Genomic DNA, 21,538 nt, shown 5'->3' with positions numbered 1-21,538 from the left:
TAAAATTAATATTTAATAATAATGAGCATTATTAGGGATTTTATGCTCATACGGCAGGTAAGATATATTTAAATATGTAAGAAAAGCTCAGACGAAAATATATTACTACTGTATTTGCTTAACTTAACTGATACCTAACCTACCTTGCCCTTTTTTGATACCCGATAGTACCCAAATTTTTTAATAATCGGTGGTATCGAGGAATCGGAGAATTGAATCGACCCATCCCTAATATTTATAATATTCTGGCAAGAGACAAAACAATTTTTAGCTTGAAATAGGTACTTAAGAACTTAATTTTTTTCTTAAGGTTTTATTTTTTGTGCTTGTTTGCATTTATTTGTGTGCTCTTTTTTAAACATAACATTTTTATTATTGTGGCAGCCTCTCACCCTTTGAGGAAGCCACCACAACTTTAACACCTGTCTGGGAGCAGCCTCTATAAGTGCAAAATTTTACTAATTGAGTTCCTGCAAAATTATAATATTTTTGCACAATTACACATATTCCATGCAACAATTTAATTAAACTAAAAATTGAAATAAATTACCATGCTAAATATTAAAAATTAAATACAATAATAACATAATTAAAAACTAGCACATAAACTTAACAGTGTATAAACTGTCCAGAGGCCAAAAGCACAGTGAGTCTCATTATGTATAGAAAATTTCAATCCTGTAATATTTTCCTGTTATCTGATGTTTTTAGTGAGAATTTTATGGCGGATTGGTGAGAAAGGGGAGGTGGGATAAGGGGTGATAGCATGGCTAGCATGGAGAACTTAACTCTGGTATCCTTCTGTCTTTGCGGTACGGTATACAAGGAGGATGTGACTAAAATTTGTAAGCTTGTACTTGCCATTTCTCTTGGCAGGAATAGTGCGTTGTCCCCCCCAGTACATCCTTTGGAGGTAATACAATAAAGAGCTCAGTGGTGTATCTTAATGTCTCAGGGGTTAAGAGGTTTTTAACGAAGATAGATGTCATCAGTATGGTAGCATGGGCACTACCATGTGGTTGGACATGAGGATTTGGCTGTGATTCTGCCTTACAAGACCAGGACATGACCTGCAAGACTCAAAGTTACCCCTCTTTCATCCAATCACAGGTCCTAGCCCACTTGATGCATCAGGCATGCTTCTTAAAATTAGTGATAATAATTATATGGGCTCTTATGGCATCCCACATGCATTAGTCTCAACTGCTTTGAACACGTGGTCATTTGGAGAAAAAACACGAGGCAATCTGGTAAGATTTTTTTATTCATGTATCACTTTTCCACATTAATCATTACACTACTCATGATTTTAAACAGATTAAAAGTGCCTCAGCATGTTATCTGAATAATTTGCTATCCAGTTCACTTCATGGCCTGTACAAATATCATCGCTTGTCATTTGAGTTTGAAAGAGTCAGTAAACTGATAAATAATTTATGTTGAGCATTCCACCGCATGGGCTAGGCCCTGAAAGGGAAAAAAAAAAGCTTTCAAACAATTATAGAAGCTTCCAGATGGACACTGATCAGTGAAAGCAAAGTTAAAGGCTTCGGGTTGTGCTGAGCCTCCTACCTCGGGTGGCGATCTCGGGAGACTGGGGCTTAGTTAGGGTGTCATGTCTGCAGGAAGCATCCGACCAGTGAACCAGTAGTGACCCTTAGGCCAATTAGCAAACAAAAGGGACCCTTCAATACAAATAAAAAAAAATTAAATAAGCCCTCCTTTAATATTAGACTACAGATATTAAGTGAGTTCAATATAAGAATATATCAAATATAATTCGTAACTGGGTGCATCCTGAAAGCTCACGTGTTAGCCATGGATCCATCCTCATAAATATAAAAAGCTAAAAATAATTATATAATTGCACTGGGTTGTAAAAAAAAGAAAAGGACACTGTTATTAATTCATGTGACTAGATTACAGTTATGTGTATCACTGATTTTACTTGTGCCTCTCGGACCAAACACACACATGCACGTACGCATCGTGGCAGGAGGTTCAAACTGGCTGAGAGACAGTTGATGGGGGGAGGGGATAATGGGGCAAAATGACCAAGGTGCATCTGGCTCGAGGGACGGCATAACCTGGGTCAATGTCGTTACATGTGTTTTTATAACATCACTCAGTCTGGACTACATCTCAGACTTCTGCTTTTCAAAATCCACAACTTCTTTTAATTTCCTTAGGATGAGTGACTTAAGGGATAAACGAGTCTTTCTATCAGTGACACAAGAGGAGTAACATTACCCTCAGATGTATAAATATTATATTATTAGAGCTTTGCAGGTTTGGGTTTTATTGGTTCTTTTAGTTTTATACCAAAAGCCTCAGTTTTTGGATTCCTAACAATAATTTTTGCTTGCATCTTTTGTTTGTATAGTTATTAATAAATTAATGCCTAAATAAATAAGAGGTCACTTTCATCACTGATGTTGGTTCCTCAAAAACAAAACAAAAAAACATAATAATCATGCTTAATTTAAGTTTACTTTAACATCCATACTCAAGATTGTAGAACACCCATTATTTTAACTATCTGATTTTCAGACAGTCCCGTGACGAAATGGTACTGTATGTGGCCGTGGAGGGGTGATACACTGCAGTTTGCTTGCAGGTTGTGGATGGAGATCAGTTCTACTTCTTGCTGCTAGAAGTTGGCGAGAGCACGTGTCCCAAGAACGCCAAGTCAATCCACAGCGCATGCCAGCGGCTTGAGAACGTGGTATGAATTGCAAACTTGACAAAAAGTAGTTACACAGGGTTGACTCGGCAGAATTTAATGATTATTTCCGGGTGTCAGGAAATGTAGAAATGATTTTAAAGTCACTTAAAACCAGTAAATCAGAATCTGAAATTTGATTCTTTGTAAAATATTAAAAAGTGCCACCACCAGTATATAATTCTATAGGTGTGGAATAAAATAATATATCATCAAAAACACACAATTTCATTTAATCTTTAGAAAAACATTTATATCATACAACTTTTATATTTAATTTATAAAAAATAAATAAAATTTACATTTTCAGGATAAAAAAGTTATTTTTGACACAAATGTTCTCTGAAGGCTAAAGATCACTGTAGCTGGTAGCAAACACACACACTTTTAATAGTATCTGTAGAGTAAACTACACAAGTGTTAGTGTTTAAATCTGTATTTCACTTCCTTATATTATATATATATCCTCCAACCTTTTTTTTTGTCAAGTCGCAAAATGTGCTTGTTTATGATTGCAGCTTGTTTCTCACATTAAATATAAAAGCAATGTTTCAAATGTTGCATTGATGTTTCATCAAGAGTAAAAGTGCATTTGGACCACAGAAGCCAATTTTGAAAATTGACTTCTGGGGTTGAAAGGGATGACCAGTAATTTAATTGAAGAGACAAATATAAAATCAAAGACAGATATTGGCTTTTTTTTTTTTTTTTGCATCAGTTTACGTGTGATTACAAGAAATTCAGAAAGGTAAAAGAAGTCACTAATTTTTATTTCTGCAACTTAGTAGATACCCGGTTGGTCATTTACAGCCAAATGCTCCTATGTATGTTAGGTCCCCGCCCCCCCTGCTTTTCCCCTCTCGCTTCTCCGATAATTGTCTCGTCAGTAGGTGGAATGTTACACTTGTGGCCGGTCAGGCAGACTGAAGAATTCTTGGCAGCCATCCGGCCAAGTGAAACCAAAGATGGAGGCTTTACCTCTGGCCTTTGGGGTGCACATGCTCCTGGAATGAAGTCTGATTGCTGTGTGATAGTGGCGGGCACTCAGACAGCTTCCACAAAATTTGTTGGTATTTTTACGCGTGGCTTGTAATAACTCTCTAGTCATTTTTGCTGGCAAATGTTGTGTTAAAGTTTAACTGAAATAATACTATTTCCCATTCTTGAAGGATTTTCATGATGTGTGCCTGCAGAATGTACAGTTATACCACCTCGTCAAACCGCATCTCGTACATATGACAGAATGAAAAGCTGTGGGTAGGTTGAGTAGTTAAAAGATTTGTTGTGCTACCCCAGCCACTAACATAGAGAATTTTGAGGTTTTTCCTTATACATACTTGAAGTTAGTGAGTACAACTCCTATCATCAATGATAATTTATTAATTATAAACATAAAACTTAATGTTTTTGTTAATCATTCTTTGACTCAAACCCATGAACTCTATGCTGTTTCTTTCAGTCCAGTTGTTGAGCATGATTAATTGAGCTTACAACTAGATTGGCTACAAATATGTTACTTAAAAAAGTAGCCATGCTGAGACTTAACTCAGCCCCGAGGGACGTTACGATCCAAAAATAGATCAAGGAATTCTCTCAGGCTGCAGAAATGATCGCTAGTAATTTTAATTAATGTTATTTGGGGAAACATTATCATTTGTGATACAACAGCCATGATAATGTTAAACTTTGTATAAATAATACTTGACAAACTATGTGAAAGTGTGGTTGGTGCTGCAGCAATATTACACAGCATTACTCACCATCACTACTCGTGTTGGGATAGTCTGTAGTTCGGTTCTAACCACCACTATAACCTTTCTTATGACCATTTGGTTTGGAGCCCACTTTAATTTTAAACCTCTTTGTAACAGTGCAACGTAAAACGCTACCACTACATTTTGTCAGTACCGGCAGGCATGAAAATGTATGCAGTTGCTAGGTTGGTAAGGCTTTGAATAGTGCCACAACATTTTAAGAAATGTTGGGCAGCCTGAGAATTGGTTTTAAACTAAAAAAATTACATTTTAAGAAATAAATTTTTACATTAATAGTAAGGAGTTCATTTAACAAATAAAAGAACAGTAATTTATCATTATTGACAGTTTGAAGTCTTGTATTTCACAATTTTCTTATTAAACTGAGGTTATATCAAAGGTGGTATAAAATCCTTGTATTTTACAAGCTTCTTCGAAAAGAAGTGAAGTGCCATTTTTTGAAACACATACAGCAGTTTAACATTGTTGGTGGTATGAAAACCTTGTGTTTCAAGTTTCCAGTAAACAACCAAGTGAGCGCTGTACAGACTAAAGCGTGGTGTTGCCATGGTTTGTCTGGGAAGGTGCGACCGGACTGTGGTGACTGTTGGTTGCAGCCGACGCAACACTGCCACGTGGACGTCCTGGCCCGGGAAACTCTCGGCTCCAAGCAGCTCATCAACTCGGTGTGCGGGCCTGCTGACACAGTCTCCCAGCACGTCAAGGATGCTCTGGTTAGCTCCGACCAGCTGTCACCATCTGGGCGGAGGGGGGGGATTTTTCAAAACTTTGCAAAAGAATTTTAGATCAGAATTAAAAAAAATTTGGTAGGGTTAGTCATGTACTAATTGCGTGTTGAATTATCAGGTTTTTAAAATCATAATTTTAATTTTAAAAATGTTAAAACCTAATCTATTATTAAAAATATTTTTTAATATTATAATTTACTCTATTTTAAATGCCAGTATGTCTTTACTATGGTCAATGTCTCAGCTTATTGCTGCTTAAGAAACACAGCACTAATGTTGACCCTCTGGCATTCGTCTCTTCTCCCCTTTCCATCCTTAATGGCCTTTCCTTGCAAACCCCCCCCCCCCCCCCCCTTCTCCTTCCCATTATCTAACAAAACATACAAAGGAAAATAATACCATTTTTTTTGCCCATGGTTTTCTTCCTGCCTATATTAAATATTTTTTTTTACTCCATCCCCTTCCCCAAGTGAAAAATGATGGAACTATTTCTTGTCAGTTTTTTTTTTGTCAGTGCCTTCAATAAAAACAAACACGTTCTTTACAGCACTTTAGTCATGGTGAAACAGAGGGAGGCAGCCCCATGGGCCAAATGACCAATCACAACAAAAATTTCCTTATAAAGTAATATCCTGTTTTATCGCATAATTGTCACACCAATATTTTAGGACGTCAAAATTTGAATTAAAAAACCTCTCGCGTAAATGTCGCATGATGTTTTTTGTTCCGCTATTAGATTCGGATTGTTTTGTGTATGGTTTTTTTTTGTATAAAACCATGTATATTAAAGTATAAAACTAATATTTATTCGGAAATTACCGTTCCTTATTTAATTAATGTAAATGTGAAGTTGTCTGATGTGTAAATTTTCTTTTAAAGACGTTTTTAAATGTTATGACCTTTATCTGTTCGTCTGCATCGCAGTGGTGTATCCTACTAATATTATAAACACGAAAGTTTGTAAGTATGGATGGATGGATGGTTGTTACTCTTTCACGTAAAAACTACTGAATGGATTTGAATGAAATTTTGCCTACAGCTAGCTTATAACCTGGATTAACACATAGACCCCAAATTAATATGAAATTCCATCCCTGAGGGAGTGAAAAAGTGATAATTTCATTTTATAACAGAAAAAATCATAGGTCATAGACATACAAATACACTAGAGTCCCGTTATAGCGAGGTATCATGGTTCCGGGTTTGATCCTCGCTATAACCGTGTCCTCGCTATAACCGAATTGGACAAATAATGGCCCCCAAAAAATAAAAATTAACCGAAAATAGCATAAAAATTGTGTTTAAACCTGTATAATTGGTAAATAACAGGTTATATTAACAAACTTACCGTATTCACTCGCGTAATGTCCGCCCTCGCATAATGTCCGCACCCTTTATTTATATATCCTTAAAAGAAAAAATTAAAAATTCGCATAATGTCCGCACCAGTCGTCTATGGCGGGCAACACAACTTTGGCCACCCCTAAAGGACGCAGTACGAATGGAAAGTTGACGGCTCTGTAAACAAAGCCGTGACCTTGAGCTGTCCTTTCTCTCCTGTTCTGAAAGGGTGGGGAAATTCGTTGAACTGAACAAAGCACGGTAACGGTAAACACAGCTGACCAATGACCAACACGCACGCAAGTTCAAGGCATGAGTGCGTAAAGGCCCCGCCCGCGTATAAGCCCCCCTCCTTGTTTTGTAAACATTTTTGAGAAAAAATGTAAAAAACGCATTTTTCTGGGTTTATCTGAGGGCAGGGCAGCTTGGCATGCATCAAACAACAAGCCATGTATTGTGAGCGGTGGGAGGTGATTTTGGAAGCGGCAGTGATACAGAGACTGGTGTTATAGTTTGTCCGTTCTCAGTAGGACCGTCGTGAGGCATGCCAGACGTAAGCAGTTAGTCCTATCTCAAACGACATAAAGATAAAGAAAGCTGGTCTCGCCCTTGCTCGCTGCCGCTGTGTTGATGTGGAGTGTTGACGGAGAAGAAGAGGGGAAGTGAAGGAGGAAGGGAAGTGGGTCAAGGATTCTAACACTCCTTTGTCTGGTTGGCTGGCTAGCTGGCAGGAGGGAGGTTAAGCCACGCCTCTGCCTCTCTCCCCTCCTGACACAGCGCTGCCTCTGCCTCTCCCCCCTGCGGAGTCGTTGCCTCTCTCACCCTCCTGCCGCGTTGCTGCCTCCCCCGCCGCCCTCATTCGAACAAAGACGCACGACTTGAATAGAACACAAAATTTTTTATTTTTGTATTTTTCCTCGCATAATGTCCGCACCCCATTTTTTTGGCCATAAATGTGGTCAAATTACTGCGGACATTACGCGAGTGATTACGGTAATTTCTCTGAGCAGATGTGTGAATTCTCTTTAAAACGATACCCCAAAAGTACGGATGCAATCACCGATTGCGTCAATATAACCAGAATGCCCTACCACGCCACGTAAGTATAGCATCTCAGCCCGCTGCCGATGCATAATTGTCCTGCTATCTATTGTTGACGCGGGCTGTCTGCTGGCGGCCATGTTGGTTCGGGATGTTACTAATAGGTGGTGCTAGTGTAGCGCAACAATTTAATTCCTTACAAAAAAGCAGGAGTGCGGCTGCGGGAACGCACGTACGCCTCAAACGAAATAGTTGTTGGAAAACTATACTTTTTTCATTTAAAGAATCTGGTAAACTTTTTTAGAAAATAAATTTGGGATTAAACTAGTGATGGCCCGATATTCGATATTCAATATCGGAGATCGGTAATATCTAGTGATGTGCGAGTCTCGGCATCATCGAGAACGAGACGAGACAAAAATTTTCTCGATCTCGTCTCGAGATAATTTTTTTGGCTCGGAATTTTCGAGAATTTTGTAAACAAGAAATAGGTTAGGTAATATAATATATTGAGGCAGCATTGAAATAATTAACATATCTTCAGCGTAACGTAGATTGAATAAAATAAAATATACTTGTTACGATAGTATACACGATAAATTATTAAAAAGTTAAAAACGAACAACTTCCGTTCACAAGTCACTACATGAAACGGTAAACGTAAACAATGAATTGTGCTGTGGTTATCACATTAAATTACAGAAGAAAATGATTATTTTCCGTTAATAAAACCAACATTAAAGTTAAAAATAAATCATTTTCGGTATCAATATCAAGTATCAACGTAAAACGGTACAGTAAAAAATAAAAATATAAACATGACTGCAGAATTCTTCCGCGATTGCATTTTGTTTTATGGCCTTAGGTTATACACACGGCCAGCAGTATATAACAAGCAACATGATGTTTAAATTGCGGTCCGTATCGATAGTGACATATCGATAGTGGTGAATGTTCAGACTTTCATGATCAAGTACCGTCCATGGCTCAAGGAAACTGTATAGACTATGGAGTCAATAACGTATGTTTACATACGACAGTAGGCAAATAAACTGTTGAGTGTAAAGGTAAAGTTGTAATTGCAATTGTGGATACTTGATAAAATTATTGAATAATTATGTATGTTAGTCAGATTATTGAGTTTTACTTTTTTGGATCATATTATCCTGTTAACTAAAGTACAGATTTCTTGATCTCGACTCGATTCTCGAGAATTTTTAAATTGCTTTCTCGATCTCGTCTCGAATTCAAAAAAGTCTTTCTTGCACATGCCTAGTAATATCGGCACATTTTTCAATATCGGACATCGGTAAATACTTGCGATATTTTTATAACCGATCGTTGCTCTTGCCAATAATACTTCTCACATAACCTTAACCGTAATTCCAAGCTTATTTTCCGCGGGCGTAATTTATCTTTCTTCATGTCACCATATTACCTAGTAATTCCAAGCATATTTTCCACTGAAACAATTTCAAGCTGATTTATTCTTTCTGATACCTACTGCAATGCATCCCGACAGTACAATTCTTCCATGTGTACACAAATCCTAGTCATTAGTGCATATTTATTAGTTTCAGATATTCGCAAAATGTTTTCGCTTGATGAATTTTCAAAGTTCACTAAGTGTACATAAATTGAAAACATTCTAACAGCTCGTCCACTCTTGTCGACACGTATTTCTGCGGGCAACTCGATGCATGGATTACCAGTGACTATCTGCGCAAACTATCTTAGCGCCAGAAATGCTCGTCGGTGTGGGCACTGGGATTATTCTTCGGGTGTCACTGCCGGGTTTCGCACCTAAGTGCTGTATGTCCAGTCGGTAGTCAAGTCTTTCCTCGGGACTCATGAGCTCACACCGCCGTCTCCAAGCCTTGCCTCCGTCACCACTGCCCCTCTTCTCAGTCTAAGTTTTCTACCCACTCGGTTTATAAGTGTCTACGACGAAACAGTACATTACCAAGTGGGAGCTTCTTCCAACGGGCAGCGTGACGGCAGGCCGGCGAGACGTGTTGACGGTGTAGCTTCCTTCCGCAGCCAAGGCCAGCAGGGCCTCCGGCTGGGGTCGCTGGCGGTCGCGACGAGTCTCCTTCTTCACCGCAATATGGGCCCCCTTTTATACTCTGCGAACTGCTTGTATCAAACATGGCAGAACGTTCTCGGTCGGGGCAACCGGAACCGGCGCCTGCGGCAATGTCCGGTTGGCAAGCCCGCCAAAACGAGCCTCCCCGAGGACTCCCGAGCGGCTCCGAACTTCGCGCGCGCAGCGCGCGAACACTTGCCTTGTGCGGGTTGCATCGGCGCGCGGTTAGGCGCCGCGCGACTTATTTTGATGTGCGTATGCGGAGCACACGCAACAACATAAACGAAAATATTTACGATATTTAATTTAATAAGTGGTGTAGCCGTAAGTAAACACGAAGAAGAATAAAGTTGCTGATTGATATAACAGGTATTTTCTTTCCGTGTCGTTTCATGGTCGCCCACTGCTGTTCTATACAAAGATGTTATCTAAGTTTTACAAAAACTAAAATATGAAATGTGTTTAAGTAGGGCAAGTTGCAGCAAAGGTATTATGTTGGCTATATTGAGTGCATTGCCAACAACATAAATAAAGATGTGTGGTTTCATAAACTCTGCAGTGCGTTTCAAAGTTGTATTGAAATTACTTTTCACGTATTTTTAACTTGTTTTCGCTCCAATAAATGGAGTGATACACTTGAACAATGGTCACAAAATTTGCTAATTGAAGACCTTCCTTTCTAGCGTGTCGTTTACCGTGATGAAATTTTACAAAGGGTACAAAAGTTTGATGTTTTTCGGACGGTATTTTTCGTAGATTACAGTTGAGACACTGGACTAAGTACATGCAGTGACTCGTGATTCGTACATTATAAGCAAATACACTAGAGACTTATACCGGACAGCTACAAGATTTTTGTGTGAAAACGTGGCGTTGTTTTCACCTCAGTCCGATAGATGGCAGACGGCATGCCTCTTGCCGCTAGGTTATTTTCACACTCCCGCCTGTGTTGTTAGTATAGAGCTGTCCGGGTTATAAGAATTATTGTTTTGTGAGTACAATGCGCAATGCCGCCGAAAAGTGACATCTGGTTACATTTTCAAGTAAAAACCAATGATAAGGCAGAAGCAATTTGCAATTATTGCAGTAAAGAAATATTGCGTGGTGGGAAATCTTTTAGGACATTCAATACATCAAATTTGTGGAATCACTTATCCCTGCATCCCTGAGACTGAAATTGCTAGCCAGAATATATCTTGGGCTTTCCACCTGCCTCAATTCATTCTGAAAGATTGTTTAGCTCTGCAGGTGGATTTGTACCAAAAAACGGAATTGCCTTTCACCTGAACACATTCAAATGCTAACATTTCTCCACAAAAATCGGAAATTTGTTTCCTTGTAGATACAATATGTTTTTTGCATACTGTAGGTAATACCTACTCCAGAATATTGCTTTATCTGGCCTTGAAAAATTTTTAATTTTTTAAGACCTTGAATTTAGAGAGCTTATTTGTAGGCCATTATGATAATTTCATTGTTAGCTTTTATTTAATGTGAATTTACAATATTTTACAATTAATAAAAATAATATACATTCACATCAGTATGTTTTATTAATATTTAACATTTTTCATTATTGTCTCTAACAATACTCCAGAACCACAATTTTATAGAATCAGTGTTAGAAATGAGATAGGCCTATTATCGAAATATTGGGTATTGGGTATCGGATCAGTAAATTTGGAAATATCGGAATCAGTATCGGTATCGGGTTTTTGGATATCGGGCCATCACTAGATTAAACTCAAACCATCACCACCCCTTTCCTGAACAGATACCCCAACAACTGACCGAAACAAAAGTTACAAGAAAACTGTCCTAGCGATTCAGAAATAAATACGGTAGTGCCTACTAGAAGTGTAAAAGTAACGGAAAAATGTGTACCCGTATGTATTCGTTACTATAACAATTAGTAAAAAAACTTGGACGACAAATTTCCAAATTATACATTACTTAATAAACAAACCTCGTTCTTTGTAACGTAAATTCATCTAATATGCGCGCACATGTGCAAAACATACGAAAAATGTGAGTAACGAGATGCAGCCGTGTGTAATGTTTCGTTACTCGTTACTAGATGGCGCACCCGTTACTCAGTACCAAATACATACGGTTTGCTACAGCTCTAGTGCCTACTATTTGTCAGATAGTAAAATAAATAACGTGACGTGTTTGTAAACGTGTTACAACTGAAATAATTCCAAACAAGTTTATAAATATATCATATATGTGTATTATTAACGCGATCAATAAGCAACAAGTATTAAGACGGCTCTGACTTTTTTGGCCTAACATAGTTATAAACAATGTTATTATTCGTTAATGAAAATGTTGCAACAAATATATTAAGAGCATTTATATTAAAAAAATTGCACATTGTTATGTTTAATGGCGGGAAAAAAAAGATTTTGTCTATTTTCTAAATAACAAGAAATGCGTACAAGTATATGTATATTCAAAGGCTTGGTTTATTTGACTCGAGCATACCTTGGCCTTGAAGCCAGCCAGTGATGCTGTGACTGTGAAGTCGCAGGCACAGATAACTAACGGAAGTTTGATAAAAGAAAGAAAGGACGGGATTCTATTTTTAAAGTCACGCACTTAGGTGGCGACTGCAAGGCTGAAGAATGTGACAGGCGTCAACGGCAAGATGTCTAGTGGCGAGCGAGAGGGGTGGAGATAAAGCAGACAAATAAAAAAAGCGCGCTTCAAGCGATCACACCGCAAATTCCTCAAAAATACCTCGTTATAGCCGTGTTCCCGCTATTACCGTGCTCGCTATAACAAGATTCTACTGTAGTGAGTGAGTGTCATTTCTCTATGTCTGACACACGATCATACACATAGTAAGGTCTGGCAAATTAATATTTTTCTCCTTGGTGAGACCAGTCCGCTTAGTGGAGCTCGCAGCGGCTAGCAAAATAAAGGCGCTAATAACAGTTTTGTTCTTAACTTCGTCAATAGATAGAGTTGCCTTGAATTTTAAATGCACCATCGTTTGATGCGTTTGTCATGTCTTTAATTTTTGTTTGTTTGTGCCGTATGCATTCCTATACCATTCATCCGATTGCGATGAAATTTTAGTGATTTGTTATGCCTATGACCATGAAGGTTACTCAGACGGTATAACTATTTTTCAATATTTGGAGCACGAATCGTGTCAAAAAATGTGTTTATTTCATTTTATATAGCGGCACTTCGTCTGTTTTTGTTGTATAAGTGCGCACGCATGACACAATTTATTTAAATATAAAAGAGACAGAGATAGAGTGATATATATAGAGTGAGATAGAGAGGGAGAGATAAGTTGAGATAGAGCGAGGTATAGAGAATGAAATGGGTTAGATAAAGAGATATACCTATAAATGTATAGAGCTATATAGAGACTTATATATAGAAGATATAGAGATAGTGGGAAGTATATATGTAGATATAAAGAGATAAATAGAGATAGAGAGATACATAGATGTATATAGATGTAGATAGAGATAAATATATATAGAGAGATGGATAGATGATTTGTATATGTGGAACTACTTCAAACATATTACAAAACAAAACTGAATGAGGCATTGCAATGCAGGCCGAGCATTAGCTAGATAATGGAATCTTTTCAATATTAGCAATCTCTTATTTTTCAGCTTTTTTGTATATTGCTTTATAAAGTCTAAATAACATACAGACCAGGTAAATAACTATAAACTCTGTCGGGATCTGAAAGTGATATAAATTAATTTTCACACTTGACATTCAAATTAAGAATGACAATTACTAACTACACCCTGTTTTCAGCCCGGGCAACGCCGGGTATTGCAGCTAATAGGCGTGCCTACAGGGGGGGCCAGGTGGGCCATGGCCCCCCCTAATGTAATCACTCAGATCTGCATTTTCTCTGATGCGTTCGTTAATATTCGTATATTATTGGCACTGTGACACTCAAACTGTGTTTCAGTGTTGCAGCGTGCTAATTAACAATATTTTTTAACATTTTATCGTTCTGGAAATACAGCCGCCTTAGTTTATTTAAAACATGAGGTCCCTTAAAATGGCCAAGCCCAAAAAAAATATTTTAGGAGGTTTGTTGAATTGTTGTGTTTGCATTCATAAAAAGAAGTTCATTTCAAGGTAGATCTGGACCAAGCTATTGGAAATTCGAGGGGGGGAAATGTGTAATTACACTTTAAACATTGTCTATGGAAAAAAAAAAAACATATTTTCAAGATTGTTAAAACTATACGGATATAAATATTAACTAGTAAACATATCTCGTTGATACTGCACAAAAATATAAACAATTCAATGAGTGAATGTATTTAGGCTATTTAACATTCTAAATTCAGCTTCTGATTTAAAAATTTAGCAGGGCCCCCCCTAATGGTAATGTCTGGGCACACCTATGTTGCAGCTAGTCACTTATAAAAATGTAGCCAGTACTAGTTAAGGTAAACAAATACCCTCTTTTATCGCATAATCATCGCACCTATATTTTTGGCCGTCAAAATTGGGATAAGAAAACTTCTCGCGTAAACGTCACATAATGTTTTTGGTTCCACTATTAGATGCCGAGTGCTTTGTGTGGGTATCTTTTCCGTATAAAACTATGTATTTTAAAGTAGAAATCTAATATTTATTAGGAAATTATCACTTATTTAATTAACGGAAATACGAAGTTGTCTGACGTGTAAATTTTCTTTTAAAGACGTTTTTAAACGTTATTATCTTTATCTGATCGTCTGCGTCACCGCGATGTACCGGTGTAGGTATCTTTTTCATATAAAACAATGTATTTCTAAGTAGAAATGTTATATTTATTCGGACATTATCACTTACTTATTTAATTAATGGAAATACGAAGTTGTCTGACGTTTAAATTTTCTTTTAAAGACTTTTTAAACATTATTATCTTTATCTGATCGTCTGCGTCGCCGCAGTGTACCGGTGTAGGTATCTTTTCCGTATAAAACAATGTATTTTAAAGTAGAAATGTAATATTTATTCGGACATTACCACTTACTTATTTAATTAACGGAAATACAAAGTTATCTGACGTGTAATTTTTCTTTTAAAGACTTTTTAAATGTTATTTACTTTATCTGATCAATTGTGTCGCCCCGGTGTACCGCTTATGAACATGTAGCCAGCGCTAGTTGCCATCATTAGTGTTTGGTTATGTTGCTTCCCGTATAGAGCGCCCGCACGTAATCGAATATTGATATCTCGCCGATTGCATGCAGCGCGCTCTCTGTCAGGTGCCTAGTTAACTACATTTGGTGGCCCGCATTCTTTCGTGGTAAATGTGTACTACGGCAATAGTTACGCGTTGGTTCACGTCACAGATTCAAGTGGCTTCCGTTCGTGTTACAGTTTGGTTTTTCTATTTAAAGTTGAAGAATGGTGTTAGTTTAATGAATTATTAATATAAATTGGTTGGTGTGCCCTTGTATACTCCACCTTTTTTTAAATAAACGTACTTTCCATGAATGGGTTTTGTTATTATGAATAACTTTACCTATCAAAAAAAAAAATTCCGCATTAATCGTGCACCCCTACTTTTCAAACTTGATTTTAGAATAAAATGTGCGAATATTATGCGAGAAAACACGGTACAACCATTGTTCCGTTAGTTTCTGGAAAAAGACACCATTTCAGGGTGTGATATGTCCTTATTGGATGTTGAAATAGCACCCTGCGAACATTCTACTCAACATGTTTTCATAGCTGCGCAGTTATGTGCCTATGTTTGGAAAATTTCGCAAGAAAATATTCTTGCCACTTGGATCGTTGCGCTCCCTATGTTTCGTTTTTTTTTTCTGAGATTGAAAAACTGCCCAATTTGCTAGAACCAATACTAACTTATACTAACCAGCGTATAAATTATCATATTCATACAATGTTCATACACAATAATCAAAAGCAATCCAATTTTAATTGCATTCTAAATTAGTCCGTAAATTGAAAATATGTTTATATTTAAATAATTGGCATTTTAGAAACACTTCAATACATTTGCAAACTACACATCTGTTTTCTATTAAAATATGGAATTATGATTTAGATTTATCTAATCAGTCAACATACTGTAATTGCAGGAACAAATTATCTCTGAAAAATAAATGCAGTTATATCTCAAGTTATACAACCCCATCTTACACGATTCCAGAGTTAGGCAAATTTTAAATCTTCTCATTAATTCATTCGTCTTTTGTTTTAACATCTAACTACTATCAATTCTCCACTTCACTATTGTTCAACTTACGACATGTTCACACATTTTTGATGCGAAGGAAACTTTGCATGAGAAGAAAAATCTTTGAACCATCAGACAACTTTGTGAAATGTCGTGAAGCCTTCTACATCAAAATATCTGTTTATGTTTTTGCAATTCTAATATATAATAATATAATCTGTTGTATTATCTAATATTTTGTGATACATTTTTTTCTAAATACAGTGTTTTATCGCATAATCGTCGCACATTGTATACTAAAATCAAGTTTGAAAAGGAGGGGTGCGACGATTATGTGAAAAAAGCATTTTTTGTTAGGTAAAGTTATTCATAAAAACTAAACCTATTCAAGGATAGTACCCTCTTTTATTGCATAATTGTCGCACCTATATTTTAGGGCGTCAAAATTTGGATTAAAAAAACCTCTCATGTAAACGTTGCATGATGTTTTTGGTCCCGCTATTAGATTCCAAGTGTTTAGTGTAGGAATCTTTTCGGTATAAAACTATGTATTTTAAAGTAGAAATCTAATATTTATTCGGACATTACCACTTATTTAATTAACAGAAATACGAAGTTGTCTGATGTGTAAATTTTCTTTTAAAGACTTTTTAAACGTTATAACCTTTATCTTTTTGTCTTCGTCGCCGCTGTATACCACTTATAAAAATGTAGCCAGCGCTAGTTGGCATCATTCATGTTTGGTTATGTTTAGGGGCCTGTTCTTTTCGCGATCGCGATTAAACGACGATAAACGCGAAATCACCGTTAAATACAGTTTTTACGCGAAATCGCCATAACACAGCGTTTTTACACGAAATTTTGTATTAAAACGCGAAATCGCAGTGTTTTTACGCGAAATTTAAATACTGGTTAAAGACTTGTCTCGTCAATGGTAAATAAACACCGCAACATGGCCGCCAAACAATCATAAATGAACTAAAGCAAACAAAAGCTTACACACGCTCACGTTATAATGTTAAACCCAAAAATATACTGTAAAAATACGCAAAACTACGGCGTTTATTTTCCTTTCCGGCATAATGTTTGGATAGATAAGACAAACAGGCGAAGTTTTAAAGCGTACACACACCGCTCGGGGCACTGACGTCAGCTTAGAACAGCGACACCGGATAAATACAAAAGCAAGCAGATGATTGGGCGAACGTTGTTTGGAACAGCCTTACGTGAGTGGCCATATCACGTCCGCCGGGGGCGCTGGCATATAGTTGGAACAGCGTCGTAGTATCCATAGAGTAAATAAAGTACTAGCTAGTAGAGATGAGTGAAATCGTTACTTTTCAATACCGGTAATGGCAGTTACGGTTCCATCTCAATAACCGGTTATTTAAATGGTTATCGTTACCAGTTATTAAACGTAATAATCTGTCTTCCATCCCACACTAATCCATCAAATTATGGTAATTTTATTTTTTTAATGATAATTTTAGTTACGATTGTATATGAAATTATATACAATTTGATTCAAACACATTGATTATTTGCATGATTATGAAGCATTGTCAGAGTGACAATGATTGAAACCTTTAAAAAAATTTAGCTCATATTTCGCTAAAATTTGATGTGTATATGCTTTATTTTAACCTACCTGCCACTTCCTAATAGTGTTAGATAATCAAGAATTGGTTAAAATGTCGACCGCGAGCAGATAACTCCGTCGATCGCGAATAAAGAACTATTTCGGGCTATCGGGAAATAAGAACTGTTTCGGTGGATCGCGAATAAAGAACTCTTTCGGGCTATTGGGAATAAATAACTGTTTCGATGGATCGCGAATAAAGAACTCTTTCGGGCTATCGGGAATAAATAACTGTTTCGGGCTATCGGGAAATAAGAACTGTTTCGGTGGATCGCGAATAAAGAACTCTTACGGACTATTGGGAATAAATAACTGTTTCGGGCTATCGGGAATAAATAACTGTTTCGGTCGATCGCGAATCGAGAACTGATCTGTCGATCTCGAAATTATAACTGTTTATGTGATTGCGAGTACAAAAATGTTTACTTCAAATAATAGCAGATAGCTCTGTTCGGTTTATAACACTGGAATCTAACACTTGTAATTTTAATTTCAAAAATAATTATTACTTACATTCGCTGGATTAATAATTGTTACATTTTCAGTGCTGGTAGTTGAAGTAGGTCTGCTCACTGGTAAAATTACGAGATGTTACAGACGATAGTGTTTTTGTAAATTATTTGTTGTACTTTTGTAACACAACTTATGCTTACAAATTTTACACAGTGCATGCTCAGTACTGACCGGAATAAAAAAGTTCCAAATGTTACTTGTTTTCCGTCTGTTGTATTTAGTATTCATTGTATGGTTGTCTCAAAAGCTCTTTAAAACATCACGTTAGTAAATTACCGAAAATAATAATACTTTAAAAAAAACTGAAGGCAGTTTGTAACTGGAACTTAACTATTTGAAGAAGATAAAAAATAAACTGCTAAACGAATATTGTATATCCGAGAAATGTGAAGGGGGAGCCCCTGTAAATAGATACCGTGTATACTCGTGTATAGCGCGCCCTTTTTTCCCCTCAAGTAAAGGAAAAAAATAAGGATGTGCGCTATACACGGGAAAAAAAAGTGAGGCGGGGAGGAGTGGAAGTCGTTAACTGCCGGGTGACGGGTGACGTTTCTGGCCAGCCCCCACACATACGCACAAGCAACAAGGCCTCTCTTTCACAGACACACACACACACACACACACACACACACACACACGTGCGCGCAGCTAGTAAAATAAAAGAGAGAGAGAGAGAATATGTTGTCGCCATTCCCCCTCCCACTTCCTTCGCTTCCTCGCAGCTGCTACCGGTGAGTCATCTAGTCCTCCGCGTCACGTTCCTGCCTCCCTCCCTCCCTCCCTCCCACCCTCCAGCCCACTTACCAGTTGTGACGATACAGCGCTTCATTATCTTCCGTCTACACAGCAGAGTTTAAGTATTTTCCTGACGCATCACCACACATCAATTTAAATTATCATTTGTTTCACACGTACAGGTACCACAAAATGTTAGTAAAATTTATTTATGGGAAAAAAAAATTTTTTTCTTTGGAATTTGTTGCAAAAATCGTGGTGCGCACTATACACGAGGGCGCGCTATACACGAGTAAATACGGTAATGTCTATTAGACAGTTTAATTAAAATACTTGTAGCTGTCTGAAAATCGATACTATCGATAGCAAGAACTGTGTATGTTCAACAATTCCCAAGAACTTCTAAAAGCTAAACGGTTATTAAATACCGAGAACTGTTAGGTAAAATATGGTATCGACATTTTCGTTATAATCGATATAACGGTATGAGATCTTTATATGAACGTTTTCCAAAAAGACTTTTAACTATCCGTTATTAACTATAGCAAATAAGTTTTGATTACTCGACATGGGATCGTAAATTAATAAACAAAACTCTGATTAGTGTTATTATGTCCAATCATCATAACTCTTAATATGAAAAAATTTCGTTTCAGCAGGTTTTACGCAAAATAAATGCACATATGGCGACATCTAGCCTCCTCCTTGCTAGCTACTTCACAAAAGTTAGAATCATAGTATTGTATTTCGACGCTAGATCGGGCGATGTGTTCAACCACGCTCAGTTTATATTCTCTCGTTCTTGGTAACCGGTTATCAGAGATCCAGGAACGTACCGTAACGGTTATTTTTTCGTAACCGTTATTTTTACCGGTTATCGGTAATACCGCTCATCTCTACTAGCTAGTGGTAGTATCAAGCAGATTATCGGGCGAACTAGGCACAAGCATTTTAAATCGCGCCAAAAAGCGGAAAAATGTAAACAAACATTAATTTTCGAATGGTGTGACGATGATGATTAATTGGCCAACAGTTTTTATAGATTTTGTTGGGTCGTTACCACAACGCGGGAATACTATAATGCCGAATGTCAAAATTGACCACGAAGCCGAAATACCATAACGCCGAATGTCAAAATTGACCACAACGCCGAAATAACAACTGAATGAATTTGTGTGCGTTTCTAAATGTACCTTAACGCCAAAATACCACAATCAAACCTTACATTACCTTACCTTACCTTACCTTACCTTACCTAACCTAACCTAACCCAACCTTTGTGGCAGCCCTGTAATGACATTTTTCGGCGTTGTGGTACACAGCAGTTTTCTAGTTGTCGTCGTTGTGATCAATTTGGCATTTCGGAGTTGTGATGCGTCCTCGATTTTGTTAAAGGAATTAATAGTTTTCCAGATTAGTTTATGGGAACAAACTAATAATCAGTGTGTAAATAAAAAGTATTGTCATATAAATATATGTAACCTATTTGTTTAGGGTATTCAGTAATGAGTAGGTTCAAGTAAATTTATTTAACTTAAATAATTTCAGATATATTTACGGTAACACACACTTTTTTTTTAGTTTATAGCACCGCTTTTGTGTTTTTAAGTGAATTTTAGCACCGCTTTTGTGTTTTAAAAGTGAATTTTAACACCGCTTTTGGTAATTTTTAATGACGAAATCTGAAAATTTTATTTACCACTTTCAGGGGGCCCTAGTTATGTTGCTTCCCGTATAGAGCGCGCACACGTAGTAGAATATCAATATCTCGCCAATTGCATGTAATGCGCACACTCTGTCGAGTGCCAAGTTAACTACATCTGATGGCCCACACTCTTTGGTGGTAAGTGTGTACTACGACGATAGATATGCGTTTGCTCAGGCTTGCGTTCGGGTCAAAGATTTAGTTTTTTATTTAAAGTTGAAGAAAGGTTTCTGTTGCATGACTTATTAATTTAAATTGTTTGGCTTGCTCTTGTATACTCCACTTTTTTTTTTTTAATAAACGTTATTTCCATGGACAGGTATTGTTTTTATGAATAATTTAACCTAAGAAAAGAAAAAAAAAATTTCGCATAAAAATTGTACCCCAACTTTTCAATCTTGATTTTAGTATAAAATTTACTACGATTATGCGATAAAACACAGTACGTTCATTTAAAAAGTAGAGTATACAAAAGCACGCCAAAGAATTTAAATTAATAAGTCATCCAACAAACACATTTTGTTTAACTTTAAGTAGAAAAACCATAATTGTGACACGAACGTGAGTCAGAGCACATACTATCGTAGTACACACCACGAGAAAGCGTGGGCTATCAAATGTAGTTAACTTGGCACCAGACATAATACGCGCGTTCAATGTATTCGATGAGCTATCTGTATCGATATTCGACTGTGCACTCACTCCATACGGGAATCAACATAACAAAACATGAATGATGCCAACTGGCGCTGGCTACATTTTTATAAGTGGTATACAGCGGCGGCGAAGACATAAAGATAAAGGTTATAACGTTTGAAAATGTCTTTAAAAGAAAATTTACTTATCAGACAACTTCGTATTTCTGTTAATTAAATAAGTAAGCGGTAACATCTGAATAAATATTAAAATCTAAAAACACTGTGCGATTTTTATGCGAGAAAATTTTTTTTTCTCCAAATTTTGACGTCCTAAAATAACAGTGCGACGATTATGCGCGTGTGACAATTATGCATGTGCGACGATTATACGATAAAACACAGTAATTGTTTTCTTTAGTTCCAGTCCC

General features: G+C 36.9%; 1 protein-coding gene across 2 annotated transcripts in view; it reads left to right on the top strand.

Annotated features, from left to right (window-relative positions):
- Positions 1–21,538, top strand: part of LOC134537443 (uncharacterized) — a 159,347-nt gene that overhangs the window by 79,732 nt on the left and 58,077 nt on the right. For both annotated transcript variants that reach the window (XM_063377887.1, XM_063377895.1), the window contains exons 15-16: positions 2,618–2,725; positions 5,094–5,210. In XM_063377887.1, the coding sequence (XP_063233957.1) occupies positions 2,618–2,725; positions 5,094–5,210 (225 nt within the window). The remainder of the gene's footprint in view (positions 1–2,617; positions 2,726–5,093; positions 5,211–21,538) is intronic.

This window comes from Bacillus rossius, chromosome 1 (genome assembly GCF_032445375.1).
Source record: "Bacillus rossius redtenbacheri isolate Brsri chromosome 1, Brsri_v3, whole genome shotgun sequence".
Taxonomy (NCBI): domain Eukaryota; kingdom Metazoa; phylum Arthropoda; class Insecta; order Phasmatodea; family Bacillidae; genus Bacillus; species Bacillus rossius.
This window is presented reverse-complemented; position numbering and strand designations above follow the sequence as displayed.